Source organism: Suricata suricatta, chromosome 8 (assembly GCF_006229205.1).
Source record: "Suricata suricatta isolate VVHF042 chromosome 8, meerkat_22Aug2017_6uvM2_HiC, whole genome shotgun sequence".
Classification (NCBI taxonomy): Eukaryota; Metazoa; Chordata; class Mammalia; order Carnivora; family Herpestidae; genus Suricata; species Suricata suricatta.
This window is the reverse complement of record NC_043707.1, coordinates 12,109,578-12,122,322: the sequence shown is the minus strand read 5'-3', so window position 1 is coordinate 12,122,322 and position 12,745 is coordinate 12,109,578. Positions and strand designations below refer to the sequence as shown.

Sequence of the window (12,745 nt, the reverse complement as noted above, 5' to 3'; positions counted from 1 at the left end):
CTGTTCAGTAGCCAATGACTGACATTCCTGACATCCAATCACAACTCTTGCCTTCTTATCTGGGCTCCGGAAAGGCAGGCTTCCTCCGACCTCTAACGAAAATGTCACAGAGCAGAGTCTCATGATAGATCACAAACCACAGAACCCCAGGGAGACCACCACCCGCTCGATTCTTCCCCTTGTTCTAAGACAAAGGGTCTCACGGGAACAAAACATTCCGAGCCCCGAGGTAGGAACGGTTAACAAATACACATTTCGAGATGGAAGAAACACTGTCCTCTGGCAGGTGGCCAGGAAGACCCCTAGTCTCATTCCTGAGGAGGGTCTAGGGGTCTCAGGGCAAGGGTGTCTTCCAGGAGCGGCTTGGGACCAGGGGTACATTCCCAACTCCTGACACCCCCCCATGACCATCGAGCCGTTCCTACTAGTGACGACGGCGTCTTCCTATGCTACGCCTGGCGAACCCGAAGGCTGGCAGGGGCCAGCGAGGCCCACAGGTGAGACACGGAGGGACAGGGTGAGCTGGGAAGCTCTTGTCTGGTCTAGAAAAAGCCAGGCAGGGAGGAGAAGCCCAGTGTTGCTACATATTGTGATCTTTCAAAAAAAGCAGGAAATGGGTTTCTATAGAAAACATAACAGATTTTCACAATTTGCAACATATTCAGATTTTTTTTCAGAACGCACCTGTAGGCCTCATTTGGCTCCTGGTGAACAGTGTGCAACACTTTTACCTCCACAAGCCCCTCCAGAAAGGCCACCCCGCCCCGTGGTATGGGGCTGTGACAAACTGGGGAAACGATGCACCCAGTATCACCGGCCCCACTGTGGACGGTGGGGGAGCAAGGGGCACCCACCTTCTCCCCTCCCTCGATGGTGACGTTAATGTGCTTGAGAACCAGGTCCAGGTTTTCTCGGTAACGGAGGCCGTAGTCTCGGAATTCTACTCGGCCCACCTGAGGCCAGTCGCTGGGCGGAGACACCTCGGGGATTCGCCAGGGAGCCTGGGATGGGGGTGGGGGTGGCGGTAAGGGATCTGGGGTCCGTCTCACGCGCCCCAAGGCTGTCGGGGAGCCGCAGGTCCTGTGACCTCATCTCCGTCCCTCCCGCTCACTCTGGTCCCCACAGGGCTGGGCCACTTCTCAAACACGCCGGCGGGTGGGCCTCCAAACCCGCAGGTGCCCCTGGCCGGAGCGCTCTTCCCCACAACACCCTCCCGTGCGCTCCCGCACACGCTGCGGATCTCAGCTCATTTCGGACCACCCTCTGGCTGTGCCCTCTAGCCTCTCCCTGCCTCGTTCCCCTCCGGACCACCGGGCACCTCCAGGCCCTGTAGGTGTGCATTTATTCACTTATGCACGCTGTCAGGACAGGTTCTTCCGTTGTTGGCAGCCGTGCCCCAGGGCCCACAGCACACAGCAGGGACCCCGTGAATATTTATGCGCTGCACCAGTGAGTGAGTGGCCTTCTCCGGGCAGACTCAAGGGGAGAGGTGCTAGTCCGAATGCCTTCTACATCTGGACTGCAACTATGATGGCAAGAGCGCTGCTTAAAGATCGCGGTCACATGACGACACTTACTCCTTCCTACAATCCCATGAGTGGGGTCCTTTCATTACCCTCAGTTTATAGATGAGGAAACAAACACAGAGAGGGTAAGTAATTTGCCCAGAGTCACACAGCTCCTATTTCTGAAGGGCTTCTTGAGTTCAGTTCAGCATTTCCTGAGCCCTACAACTAGATGTGCTCTGGGCCAGGCTGGAGACTATCTCTGGGGGAGCGGAGGAATGGAGGGGGCAACAAGAGAGAGCTCCTTTCTCCCCCATAAGCTTGTTATAATATTTTTTTTTACAACAAGCATCGTCCCCTTTTATAAATCTACGTGTATAATGAAGGGGCTATGCTGTAAGAACACAGACGGCACTGGAGAGAGGTGGGTGGAACTTTCTAACTGTGAAAACATATTCTATGTAAACACAGGAATATATATTTTTAGTACTGCTAAGACCCTGGATAATATTTATATTCTTTTGTATTTTTGAATATGTCCTTATTCGAAAAATTAAAAAATAATTAATTAAAAAAAGTAAAAACAAAAATTTAAAAAATAAATATAACTTTGGGGCACCTGGGCGGCTCAGTCGGTTAAGGGTCTGACTCTTGCGTTTCAGCTCAGGTCATGATCTCACAGTTTGGGAGTTCGAGCCCCACGTTGGGCTCTGTGCTGTCAGTACAGAGCCTGCTTGGGATTCTCTCTTTCTCCCTCTTTTTCTGTCCCTCTCACTGTCTCAAAACAAAGAAATAAACATCAAAAAATAAAAATAATAAATGTAATTTCATACTTCATGCATGGTGAACTGTGGGCATGTGAAATGGATCTTAAAAATTGTAAAAAAAAAAAAAAAAAAAAAGAGGGAGGGGCACCTGGGTGGCTCAGTCAGTTGAACGTCCGGCTTCAGCTCAGGTCATGCATGATCTTGCATTTGTGGGTTCAAGCCCCGCATCAGGCTCTGTGCTGACAGCTATCTCAGAGCCTGGAAACTGTCTTCAGATTCTGTGTCTCCCTCTCTCTCGGACCCTCCCCTGTTCATGCTGTCTCTCTCTCTCTCTCTCTCTCTCAAAAAAATAAGTAAAACATTTTAAAAAATTGTAAAAAATATATAAATTCAATGTAGAATGGGAAAACCCCTGGTGTAAAACACTCTTATTTCCACAGGGGGCGCTCACACCATTCTGAACAATGCTCTCCCATGAAGGGGGACCTGGTTCACCAGTGTCAGAGCCTTAAGGACGAAGCATTTTCTTGGGAGGCTGTGTGCTTGCAGCCATGTAATCTTGAGCAAATAACTTAATCTAGTGTCTTAGTTTCCTCACCTGTAAATGGGGGTCACGACAGAACGTGAGCTATAAGGCTATATAAAGATTATACAAACTACTCTACATAAATCATACGAATTACGCTACGTAGAATGTGCAGTACAGGGCTTGACCCCCCTGAGGACCCAGGTGTGTGCCTACTATCACCGGTGGTGCAAGCGCTAAGGGATCTCCAAGCACAATGTTATCGTCACTACGACCACCGTCAGTACTGCTGCTGGTGGTGTGCACGCAGACCCGGCACTTCCTAGGGGCACTGAGTCCCGCTTGGGTCCTGCTTGGACCACGTGTGACCTTGGATCAGCCATCGCCCCTCCCCAGGCTACTCCTTCCAAATGGGGACTTGTGTCCAGTCACTGCAGGGCTCCCCCAACTCTGGTCACGATTTTCACAACATCCATGTACTGACGTTCAATGCTTTCAGTCAGCTCACTGGTACTTAATTTTTAAACTTGAAGACAAAACTGGTCTCATTTTGCATAACGCAAGGCCCCCATACAGATACGTAACAAAGAAGACGATTTTTGCAGAACAGGGGCTGGTGAGGGCACCCAGGTCACCGAAGGGGACAGGCGAGGTCAGACCAGGGGCCTGCTTTACCTCCTTCTCGGTTTCTGAATACTCCTTCAGTCTCTCCACGGCCACGATGTTGGTCTCCATCTCAGATGACATGCGGACCAGCCAGTTCAAGTACGTGGTGACCTGCGTGCGGAAGGGTCACAAGGAGTGCTCGGGTGCGCAGGGGGTGCTGCTTTATCTTAGGCCAGTGATTCCGAGTTACAAAACTTTCTGGGCAACAAAGATCCCCAAGATAGCAGTCTCACGTACCGCCCTCACCAGATGGGCTGCGCCGCACCTCTTAGGCAAGCACGTTTCTAACCCCTGGGCCACACAAGCAATCAGAAAGACCATCAGAAAATACTTTGAACTGGAGTAATGAGGGAAAATCCAACGTATCAAAATCTGGGCAGTGCAGCCAGGCCGGGAGGAGAGAAAAAGCAACAGAGTGAAAAGCATTTTTTCTGTCGCTGGAGGCATCCTCTTGGCTCATCAAAGGCTTTCCTTGTAACGGGGGGGGGATCCCGGCCCCGTGTCTCCTCTCCCTCGGGCCCCAGCGGGTCCCTGGGCTCCTCGAACGCCTCCCGGCCCCTCGCCTCTCCCCCAGCTCCCACGGGGGTTCAAAGCAAACCCCGGAACCCGATAACCATTAAAGGAATGATGTCCCCAAATGCAGCTGGGGTCACGGTGCTTACCTGCAGTGAGTAGGACACCGAGAGCCCCACTAGGCCGGCGCTGAGGCTGTGCCTGGAGATCACGGCAAACAGGGCGGCAAACAGGACGATGCAGTTCCCCACGCACTCCAGCCGCACGGCCAGCCACCTGCGCACACACACACACCGGGAGTCAGCTTTTCAGACACGTGGCTTCTGGTTCAAGTCGGGGGAGGGGGAGGCACTCTGCTGATGGAAATAGTTGGAGAGTTCCCGGGAGGGCCTTCTCTGTCCCACCACGGGGGAAGGACAGCCCAAGGGACATGGTCTCACTAATCCCTTGTTAATGCAGCGGCTTGGGGGACTGAAACGGAGTTCTCCAGAAAGAGACTTCCCAGGAAACTAAAGCTTGCCTTTTTAAGAACCAACTTTTTGGTGTGTGTTTTCCTGAAACCTTTATAATATAGACACGTACACCCATCTTGGAAAAGAGGTCCAGGAAAATACTAAATACTAAGAAGTCATCAGCTCCAAGAGGCAGTGCTGATTTAAAAATAACCTCTTCTTGGCAGGAGAATGGGGAAGGGAGAGGGAGAAATGAATATTATTTTCAGCATAGCTATAATGTTCCTATATCACCCTCCTTTTAGAAATGTTAAAATGTATTATTTTACCTCTTAAAGTATAAATAGATATCATTATTGGTTTAAAGCAAACTTCCGTATCTCTCAGCATTAGGAATGTTAGCAATTTAAAACGTAAGGCATTTTAGGGAAATATTGTTGATCTTTGGTCCACTTCAGCCTGTAAGATTCACGTGACTAGGGCCGCCTGGGTAGCTCAGTGAGTTGAGCATCTGACTTCAGCTCAGGTCACGATCTCGCGGTTTGTGGATTTGAGCCCCGCATTGGGCTCTGTGCTGACAGCACAAAGCCGGGAGCCTGCTTCAGATTCTGTGTCTCCCTCTCTCTCTGCCCCCCCCCTTGCTCACACTCTCTCGCTCCAATAAATAAAGAAACATTAAGAAAAAGAAAATTTTATTTTTATTAAAAAAAATCTTTTTAACATTTATTTATTTTTGAGAGACAGAGTGAGACAGAGCATGAACAGGGGAGGAGCAGAGAAGCAGGACAAAGAATCCGAAGATCTGAAGCAGGCTCCAGGCTCTGAGCTGTCGGCAAAGAGCCTGTTGCGGGGCTCGAACTCCTGGATCGCGAGATCATGACCCAAGCCAAAGTCAGATGCTTAACCAACTGAGCCACCTGGGTGCCCAAGAAAGGAAAAATTTAAAGAAAGATTCCCATGACTGATCTCCCTGCGTGTGAGCTTGTCCTAAAGACAGACCCGAATCTGACAGGCTCCATGACAATCCTGCAGGGGGAGGTCGGGACGCCCTGCCCGGTCTTACGTCACAGGACTATACTGCGCATGATGGGGTGACAGGTGGTTACGACAGGGTGCTCCCAGGGTGAGTCACCCCCCCCCGAATTTCCTCCCCCACATCTCCAAAAATACAAACAGGACATGAGTGAGGAGGATACTCATTCAGGGCTAATCAGACACTTTTCTGAGTTTAGTCGACAAGGAGCAAAGTCCCGTCCCTCCTGGGGACTGGTGCTCTCCATCATGGCCGTTTCACGTGGTTCAACCCAAGCCTGGTGCATCCCTTCCAAAGCTCATTGCACGGGGGTGATGCGTGATCACCCCTGTCGGCTGAGGACCAGGACCCGAAAACATCGGCGAGTCTGCCTGTCACTGAGGACCTTGCCCCGCCAGGACAAGCGCTCCCGGAGAGTTCCTGCGGTGTTTCCTGCCTCCGGAAGAACTAGGTCCCTGCCCCCCCCACCCAGCCGTGCTTGAGGCTGGCAGTGCACCTGCCTGCTTTTGGTGGTCGTTCTGTCCCGCCCCGCCAGGTCTAACCACCCACGGGTGAGGCTCCTCCGGGAGCGAGGGCTTCCTTCGCCACCGCCCGCGGGCCTCGCCTGCCCACCTGTTGGCCACGATGCTGGGGTAGTAGGCCTTCTGGTTCTCGTCCACCTTCAGGTCGCTCTGGCGGGTGAAGCGCGCCTGCTCCGCGAAGGCGCGGATGACGCTGACGCCCAGCAGGGTCTCGCTGAAGTGGGAGTACACCGGCGAGCGGCTGACGGACTCCAGGCGCTTCAGCTGCCGCGACGAGGCCACGTAGAACCTCTGGGGGACAGAAGGGACCGGGGAGCTGGCGAGGCCCCTCCGCGCCACCGCCACGCGGGGGCCGCGCTGGAGAAGCCGGACACCCGGTCCCTCCGCAGGCGAAGCGGAGGAGCCCTGCTGCGCTGGACGGGCACCTCTGCTCCCCCGGCACGCGGTGCCAGCACAACAGAGTGACAAGTGACAAAATACTGGCAGCGGCTAAGGCTCACGGAGAGCCCCCCCGTCCCAGCACTGTTTAAATCCTTTCACGGACATCAGGGCGTTTCATCCTCACCAGAAAGCTGGGAGCCGGGGCTCCCTCGCACGGGCCGTCAGTAAACCCAGGCGCAAAGATGCTCGCCAACCCCTCCCCCCAGGCCCACCCCCGCTACAGGGGGCCCGGGGTCTGGACTCCGAGAGCCTGGCTGGGGAGCCTGAACCCCTGCACTGTACTGCCTCCGCCAAGCCGCCGGCCTCTAGGGTTTTAAGGGAGCAGCGTGGCCTCCGTTCCAACCCTGACTCCGCCTGTCCCCACAGGCAGCGCCCCCTCTGCGCCGCCCCGCCCCTAACCTGGGCAGGGGGAGCAAAAGCAAATCGCCCACTGGAAGCTTCGAGGAGCCGTGAATCGATGACAGACGGGTCACATGAGGACACTCAGTTCTCGTGGCCTTAGTTTCCCCGTCTGCACAAACAGGACCGGGGAGACCGAGGCTCCCCATTCCGGAGGCACTCAGGATGTGACACAAAAGCAGGTGCTTCCCCAGTGACAGTGCCAAACAAACGGACGAGGCAAGGGAAGGAGGGGTGGGTAGGGCACGGCCTCCCTGCCTGCTGGGGCCCCCGTGGGGGCACAGACCTTCCTCCGGACGGCAGCGTGTGCGGCCTCCGGAGCCTGCACCTGGGCACCAGGCCCCGGGGCGGCCAGAAGCTACCCAGCACCGTGCCAGCCGCGGCAGGCCCAGAATGGCTGTCCCGCCAGATGCCCTCTCTGCGCCCGTGCCCCTCGCTGCCTCCAACAGCCCTGGACGCCTCGGCCCTGCAGGATCTGCCCAATCACCCTCGGCCTGCTGTCAAGGCATCCGGGTGGAAATCATTCTCCTGTATTTCCCCTGCTCAACTGACTCTGCTTGCCGGGGCTCAGCGCTGTATTTACTGTAGAAAGCTACCCTGAGACACATTTGTGTTCAAACTCATTTATGTATTTTTTTTTACTTTTTAATAGTGTTTTATTTATTTTTGAGAGAGGACAAGCGGGGGAGAGGCAGTGAGAGGGGGTCAGAGGATCTGAGCAGGCTCTGAGCAGACAGCAGCGAGCCCCATGTGGGGCTCAAACTCAGGAACCATGAGATCATGACCTGAGCTGAAGCTGGACGCTTAACCAACTGAGCCACCCAGGTGCCCCTTAACTCTTTTTTTCTCCCCCCACAAAAGAACTACTCGCTTCCCTTTTAAACTCGGTTCCAGGAGACATAATCCACCCAGCCAGACTCACCTAACTTTTGCCGAAATCAAGTGCCTGGTGCTCGTAAATAAAAATAAGTGCTTGCTGGGTGCCTGGGTGGCTCAGTTGGTTATGCATCCAACTCTCATGATTTTGGCTCAGGTCATGACCTTATGGGTTCGTGGGTTCGAGCCCCATGCTGGGCTCCACCCTGGCAGCATGGAGCTTGCTTAGGATTCCGTCTCCCCCTCTCTCTCTGACCCTCCCCGACTCGTGTTCCCCCTGCCCAAATAAATAAGCATTAAAAAAAAGATAAATAAAATAAATAAATAAGTGCTTGATGAGCCCCCACCTGAACCAGGCAGAGGGCGCAAGCTAAGGTGCTCGGAGCTGTGGCCGGGCAGGCCTCACCAACACCGAGATATTCCGTGAAGCAGAAACTCCTTCTTCCAAGCAACAAGGAGACTCCGACACACTTCCACGTCGGCTCACCTCTTCATCTTTTTATAAATATGACTTGCTTTTAAATTAAAATATTAAGGGGCGCCTGGGTGGCTCAGTCGGCCAAGTGCCCGACTTCAGCTCAAGTCATGATCTCACAGTTCGTGGGTTCAAGCCCCGCGTCGGGCTCTGTGCTGACAGCTCAGGGCCTGGAGCTGCTTCCGATTCTGTGTCTCCCTCCCTCTCTGCCCCTCCCCTGATCGCACTGTCTCTCTGTCTCAAAATAAAATAAAGACATAAAAAATTTTTTTTTAATTAAAACATTAACAGATGGCCGTTTAAAAATCTGGGGGAGGGGAGGCGATGTCGATGGGAAGATTAAAGAAATTACATCGTGTCCAGTACTCCCAGAGAAGCACTGTTCAAATTTCAGTATATAACTAAACATTAAAAAAATTATTTTAAATAAAAAAAAATTTTTTAATTAAATAAAAGAATCTCAGTATATAACCTTCCAGATCTTTTCTAAGGCAAGAGAAGAAAACCTATGTATATCGAAAAGCCACTTTAAATCAAGCTATAACGTGTTCCCGTCTTACTGGAAAATGCACCAAATCTTCACAGCTTGATGCATTCTGCATTTACGTACCCCTGCACCGTCACTCACGGACCGAAACCTAGAACAGCTCCAGCACCTCAGAAAACTCGTGTGTCCTCTGGGTCAAAACCCTCGAGTCACTTCTAGTTTAGGGCTATTATGAACCAAGATGCTGAGAGCATTTCTCGCGGGCAGGGGGGGGGGGGTGTATTCTCCCCTCCCTCCTGCAGACAGACTGAGGAAGGAGGCTCCTGGGCGGCAGGCTAAGTGTGGATTTAGTCAAAAGCCATCACAACCAAATGCTCCCATAATCCCAACCCTGGGGATACCGTGCCTTCCTTCTACTGCTTCCCTTTCCAGCCTGTACAAGCACCACGGCTCATGACTCAGTCACAGTAACGGTGTGGATTCCATACGACTGTCTCCGCTGTTGAAGAATAAACTCCAGAGCTATCACCACGTCTCCCTAACGATCCCCAGTAAGGATCCTTAGATCCCATCACGGAGTGTCTGCACAGTTCTCGAGGTCCTGGTCCGGGCGGATACGTGAGCTGCTGTGAACACAGCATGAGGCCCGTTCTGTTCCTTTGAGCCGCGTCCTTCAGGAAAACCTGCGTCTGAATGTGGGTAACATTTCTGGTAAATCAGTTTAAAAAAAAAAAAAAAGCTGGCACCAATTTAAAGAGAACACAATGAGGGTGTGGGAATCGGTCCTGCTCCCTCTGGTTCCACCTTCATTCATGCTCACCGACCACAGGGCCGCGGCGTGGAGCCTGGGGGTGGCTGACTCCACCCAGGGCTCCAGACCCCGCGGGGGCAGATGGCAGCACCGCCTGATGCACGGAGCTCTGCGCGGCTCTCGCTCTAATTCTGTGCTGTGCCACTTGGCTCCCGTCTAACCACAGTCTCAGCCAGCTACTGTGCTGCAGCTAACCTTTTCTGGGCAAAAAGGGCCAGTGCAGCACCGTGGTTGCCAATACCAGCTTTAGAATCACACAGATGTGAGTTCACACTCCCAGCTCTGCCACCAGGGCCTCGACACGCTCCTCTGTCAGCCGCAAGCACAGCTGACACTGCCATCACCTAAGGAACCACTAGGACTCCCTCGCTCTGTTCCCCTTCCTCGGTCTTGTATTCTAAAACACAGATTGATGGCTGGAGCTCCAGCAGCCACCTTGGGCCATGAGATCAACTTATGAATGGAAGGCTTCTGCAGAACTGGGAAAACTTAAAGAAAAAATAGTGACGAAGCCTGGGATATTAACAAATGCGTGCAACTGCCATACCAGCCCTGAATGGCCCACCTCTAGATTTCTACTAGGAGAAAAAAATAAATAGAAACAATAAATAAATAAATAATTTTCACTATGATAAAGACAAATCTCTTCCTCAAGCTGCTGTTGCTTCACATCTCTATTTTCTGCAGCAGGGCCAGGACCCAAGGAATTTCCTAAAACTCTTTTAATGTCAACAATCAATACTTTTTAGTTTAAGAGAGAGAGAGGGAGAGAGAGAGAGTGAGCAATTACGGGTGCACATGAGCTGGGGAGGGCAGAGAAAGAGGGAGAGAGAGAATCCCAAGCAGCCTCCGTGCTGTTAGCACCGGGCCCGATGCAGCGCTCGATCTCCCAAAATCATGAGCTCACGACTTAAGTCGAGATCAAGAGTTGGATCCTTAACCGACTGAGCTCCTCAGGTCTCCCCATAATGCTAATAATCAGCTGTAATACTCAAGTCGTCTTTATTACTATGCTTGTTTCCCCTTTGGTGGGTACTTAAGCTGACGAGAAAAGACCCAGTTCAGCCCTGTTCCAGCAAATCCCAACAGCTCCACACCGGGGAAAAGGTAAGATGGAGCGAGCCCCGGGCCCCCATGTGACACCCAGGGGGGCCCTCCCGCAACCCCGAGCCCCACTGCTCACCTGGACGAAGAAGTAGATGAGGTCCAGCGGTGGGATGATGATGGCGGCGATGGGCGTGGCCAGCAGGATGATGATGCAAGCGCCAAGGACGTTGAACAGGGAGCCCATGAACATCTTGATGACCTGGGGGATCATCGAGTCCACCGTGTCCAGCTCCTTGGAGAAGCGGTTCACGAGGTTCCCGCTGGGCGTCCGCTCGAAGAAGCTCATGGGCGACCGGAGCACGTTGTGCAGCAGGTCCAGGTGCAGCCGGCGGGAGGCGTAGATCCCCCCGATGGACACGGCCATGGAGTAGCCGAACACCGAGACACCTGCAGACAGGCTCAGGGTAAACTCCAGGGAACACGGGCCACGCTAGGGGCGGGGGTGAGGAGCGGCCACGGATCAGGCCTGGACAGTAAACTCCACCAGGGGACACGGGCTCAGCTCCTAACGGGGGGGGTGATGAGGACAATGACCACCACAGTAGTGGCTGTTACTTACTGAGGCCTCACTACCTGTTAAACACTGTATGTGTCTAATTTTTGTAATTTTTAAATGTTTAGCTTTGAGAGAAAAACAGAGACAGGGATAGACAGAGTGTGAGCAGAAAGAAAGGGAGACAGAATCGGAAGCAGGCTCCAGGCTCTGAGCTGTCAGCACAGAGCCCAACGTGGGGCTCGAACCCACGAACCATGAGATCATGACCTGAGCCGGAGACAGACGCACAACCGACTGAGCCACCCAGGCACCCCTGCTTGTAACTAATTCTTACACTGACTCTGTGTAAATCCTATTAGCACCCATTTTACAGAGAAGGAAGCTTAAGGCCAGACAGGTGAACTCCTCTGCCCTCAGTATAGTCAGCCAATCAGCAGCGGAACTGGGGTCCTGATCCAGGCAGCAGCTCCAGGGTCCTGCTCTGAATCTTTATGCCACATTCCTCCAGACCATGGATGCAACAGAACTTTCTGGAAAGATGGAAATGTTCTGTATCTGTGCAGGCCAGTGTGGCAGCCTCCAGGCATCTGTGGCCACCGAGCACTAGAAATGTGGCTGGTGCCACGGAAGAGCTGATGGGGTTAGTGAATGTTGACTACTTGAAATTCAAATAGCCCCATGTGGCCAGGGGCTACCAGAATGGACAGCTCGACTCTAGAACAGACCCTGCTGCTGTGTGAGCCCAGGTAAACGTCACACCCACTCTGTGCCCCACGTTCCCTCAGAGACAGTCCGCAGGCTGGTCCCGTGCCCTAGGGTGAGGTGTCAGGGATGAAGAAATCTGCTCTTCTGTCTTTTGGGGGTTTTTGTTGCAAAGCCATCTCCCGGAGATCCTGAGACATCCGCGGCCTCCCTGGGCAAGCCGCAGTGACGCAACTGTCCTTTGCAGGGCCATTTCATCGGGATGGAGACGCTCACAAAGGCGGGCAGGGGCTCAAACGCCTGGCCAGAGCCAACGCTGCCGGATCACGTCTTCGCCGCCTACCAGCTGTGGGGCCTTCCCGCAAGTCACCCCAGTGTCCTGATCTGTGTAGCGCTTGTTCAATGTCAAGGGCAATGTGCTTGGGGTACAGGAAGTGCTCAAATATATCAAATGGTCATTGTCCGTACTTCTGTATCACAGACACAGAATACACACGTATGTACGTATGCACACTGAGCACCTAAACACACAGCTCGTGGGTAGCAGTGATTAACAGCATGGGCCCCTGGGCCAGCCCACCTCATTCGAGGCCAGCTCTCTGCCTGTATTTACTAGGTGCCTTTAGGCAATTTACTTAACCTCACGAGTCTCTATTTCTTTTGTTTTTAATTAACTAACTACATTTTTTTAAATGTTTGTTTTTGAGAGAGATAGAAAGACAGACAGGGTGCCTGGCTCCGTGGGTTAAGCATCCGACTTCGGCTCAGGTCATGATCTCGCAGTTCCTGAGTTCGAGCCCTGTGTCTGGCTCTGTGCTGACAGCTGGGAGCCTGGAGCCTGCTTCTGATTCTGCCTCCTTCCCTTTCTGCCTCTCTCTGGTTCACACTCTTTTTCTCTCTCTCAAAAATAAACATTAAAAACATAAAAAATTAAAAAAAAAAAAAAAGAGTGAGAGCAGGGGAGGGGC

At 52.9% G+C, this 12,745-nt stretch overlaps 1 protein-coding gene and 1 long non-coding RNA gene across 2 annotated transcripts in view; one reads left to right on the top strand and one right to left on the bottom strand.

Moving 5' to 3' along the window:
* Positions 1–12,745, bottom strand: part of ABCC1 (ATP binding cassette subfamily C member 1) — a 117,779-nt gene that overhangs the window by 5,064 nt on the left and 99,970 nt on the right. The window contains exons 23-27 of the mRNA XM_029949064.1: positions 10,656–10,966; positions 6,075–6,274; positions 4,127–4,253; positions 3,474–3,575; positions 855–1,001 (exon numbers count right to left, since the gene is read on the bottom strand). Of these exons, the coding sequence (XP_029804924.1) occupies positions 855–1,001; positions 3,474–3,575; positions 4,127–4,253; positions 6,075–6,274; positions 10,656–10,966 (887 nt within the window). The remainder of the gene's footprint in view (positions 1–854; positions 1,002–3,473; positions 3,576–4,126; positions 4,254–6,074; positions 6,275–10,655; positions 10,967–12,745) is intronic.
* LOC115299639 lies at positions 228–12,265 on the top strand. The gene is made up of 3 exons (XR_003912269.1): positions 228–497; positions 10,514–10,983; positions 12,025–12,265. It is a non-coding gene; the product is annotated as an uncharacterized LOC115299639 (long non-coding RNA).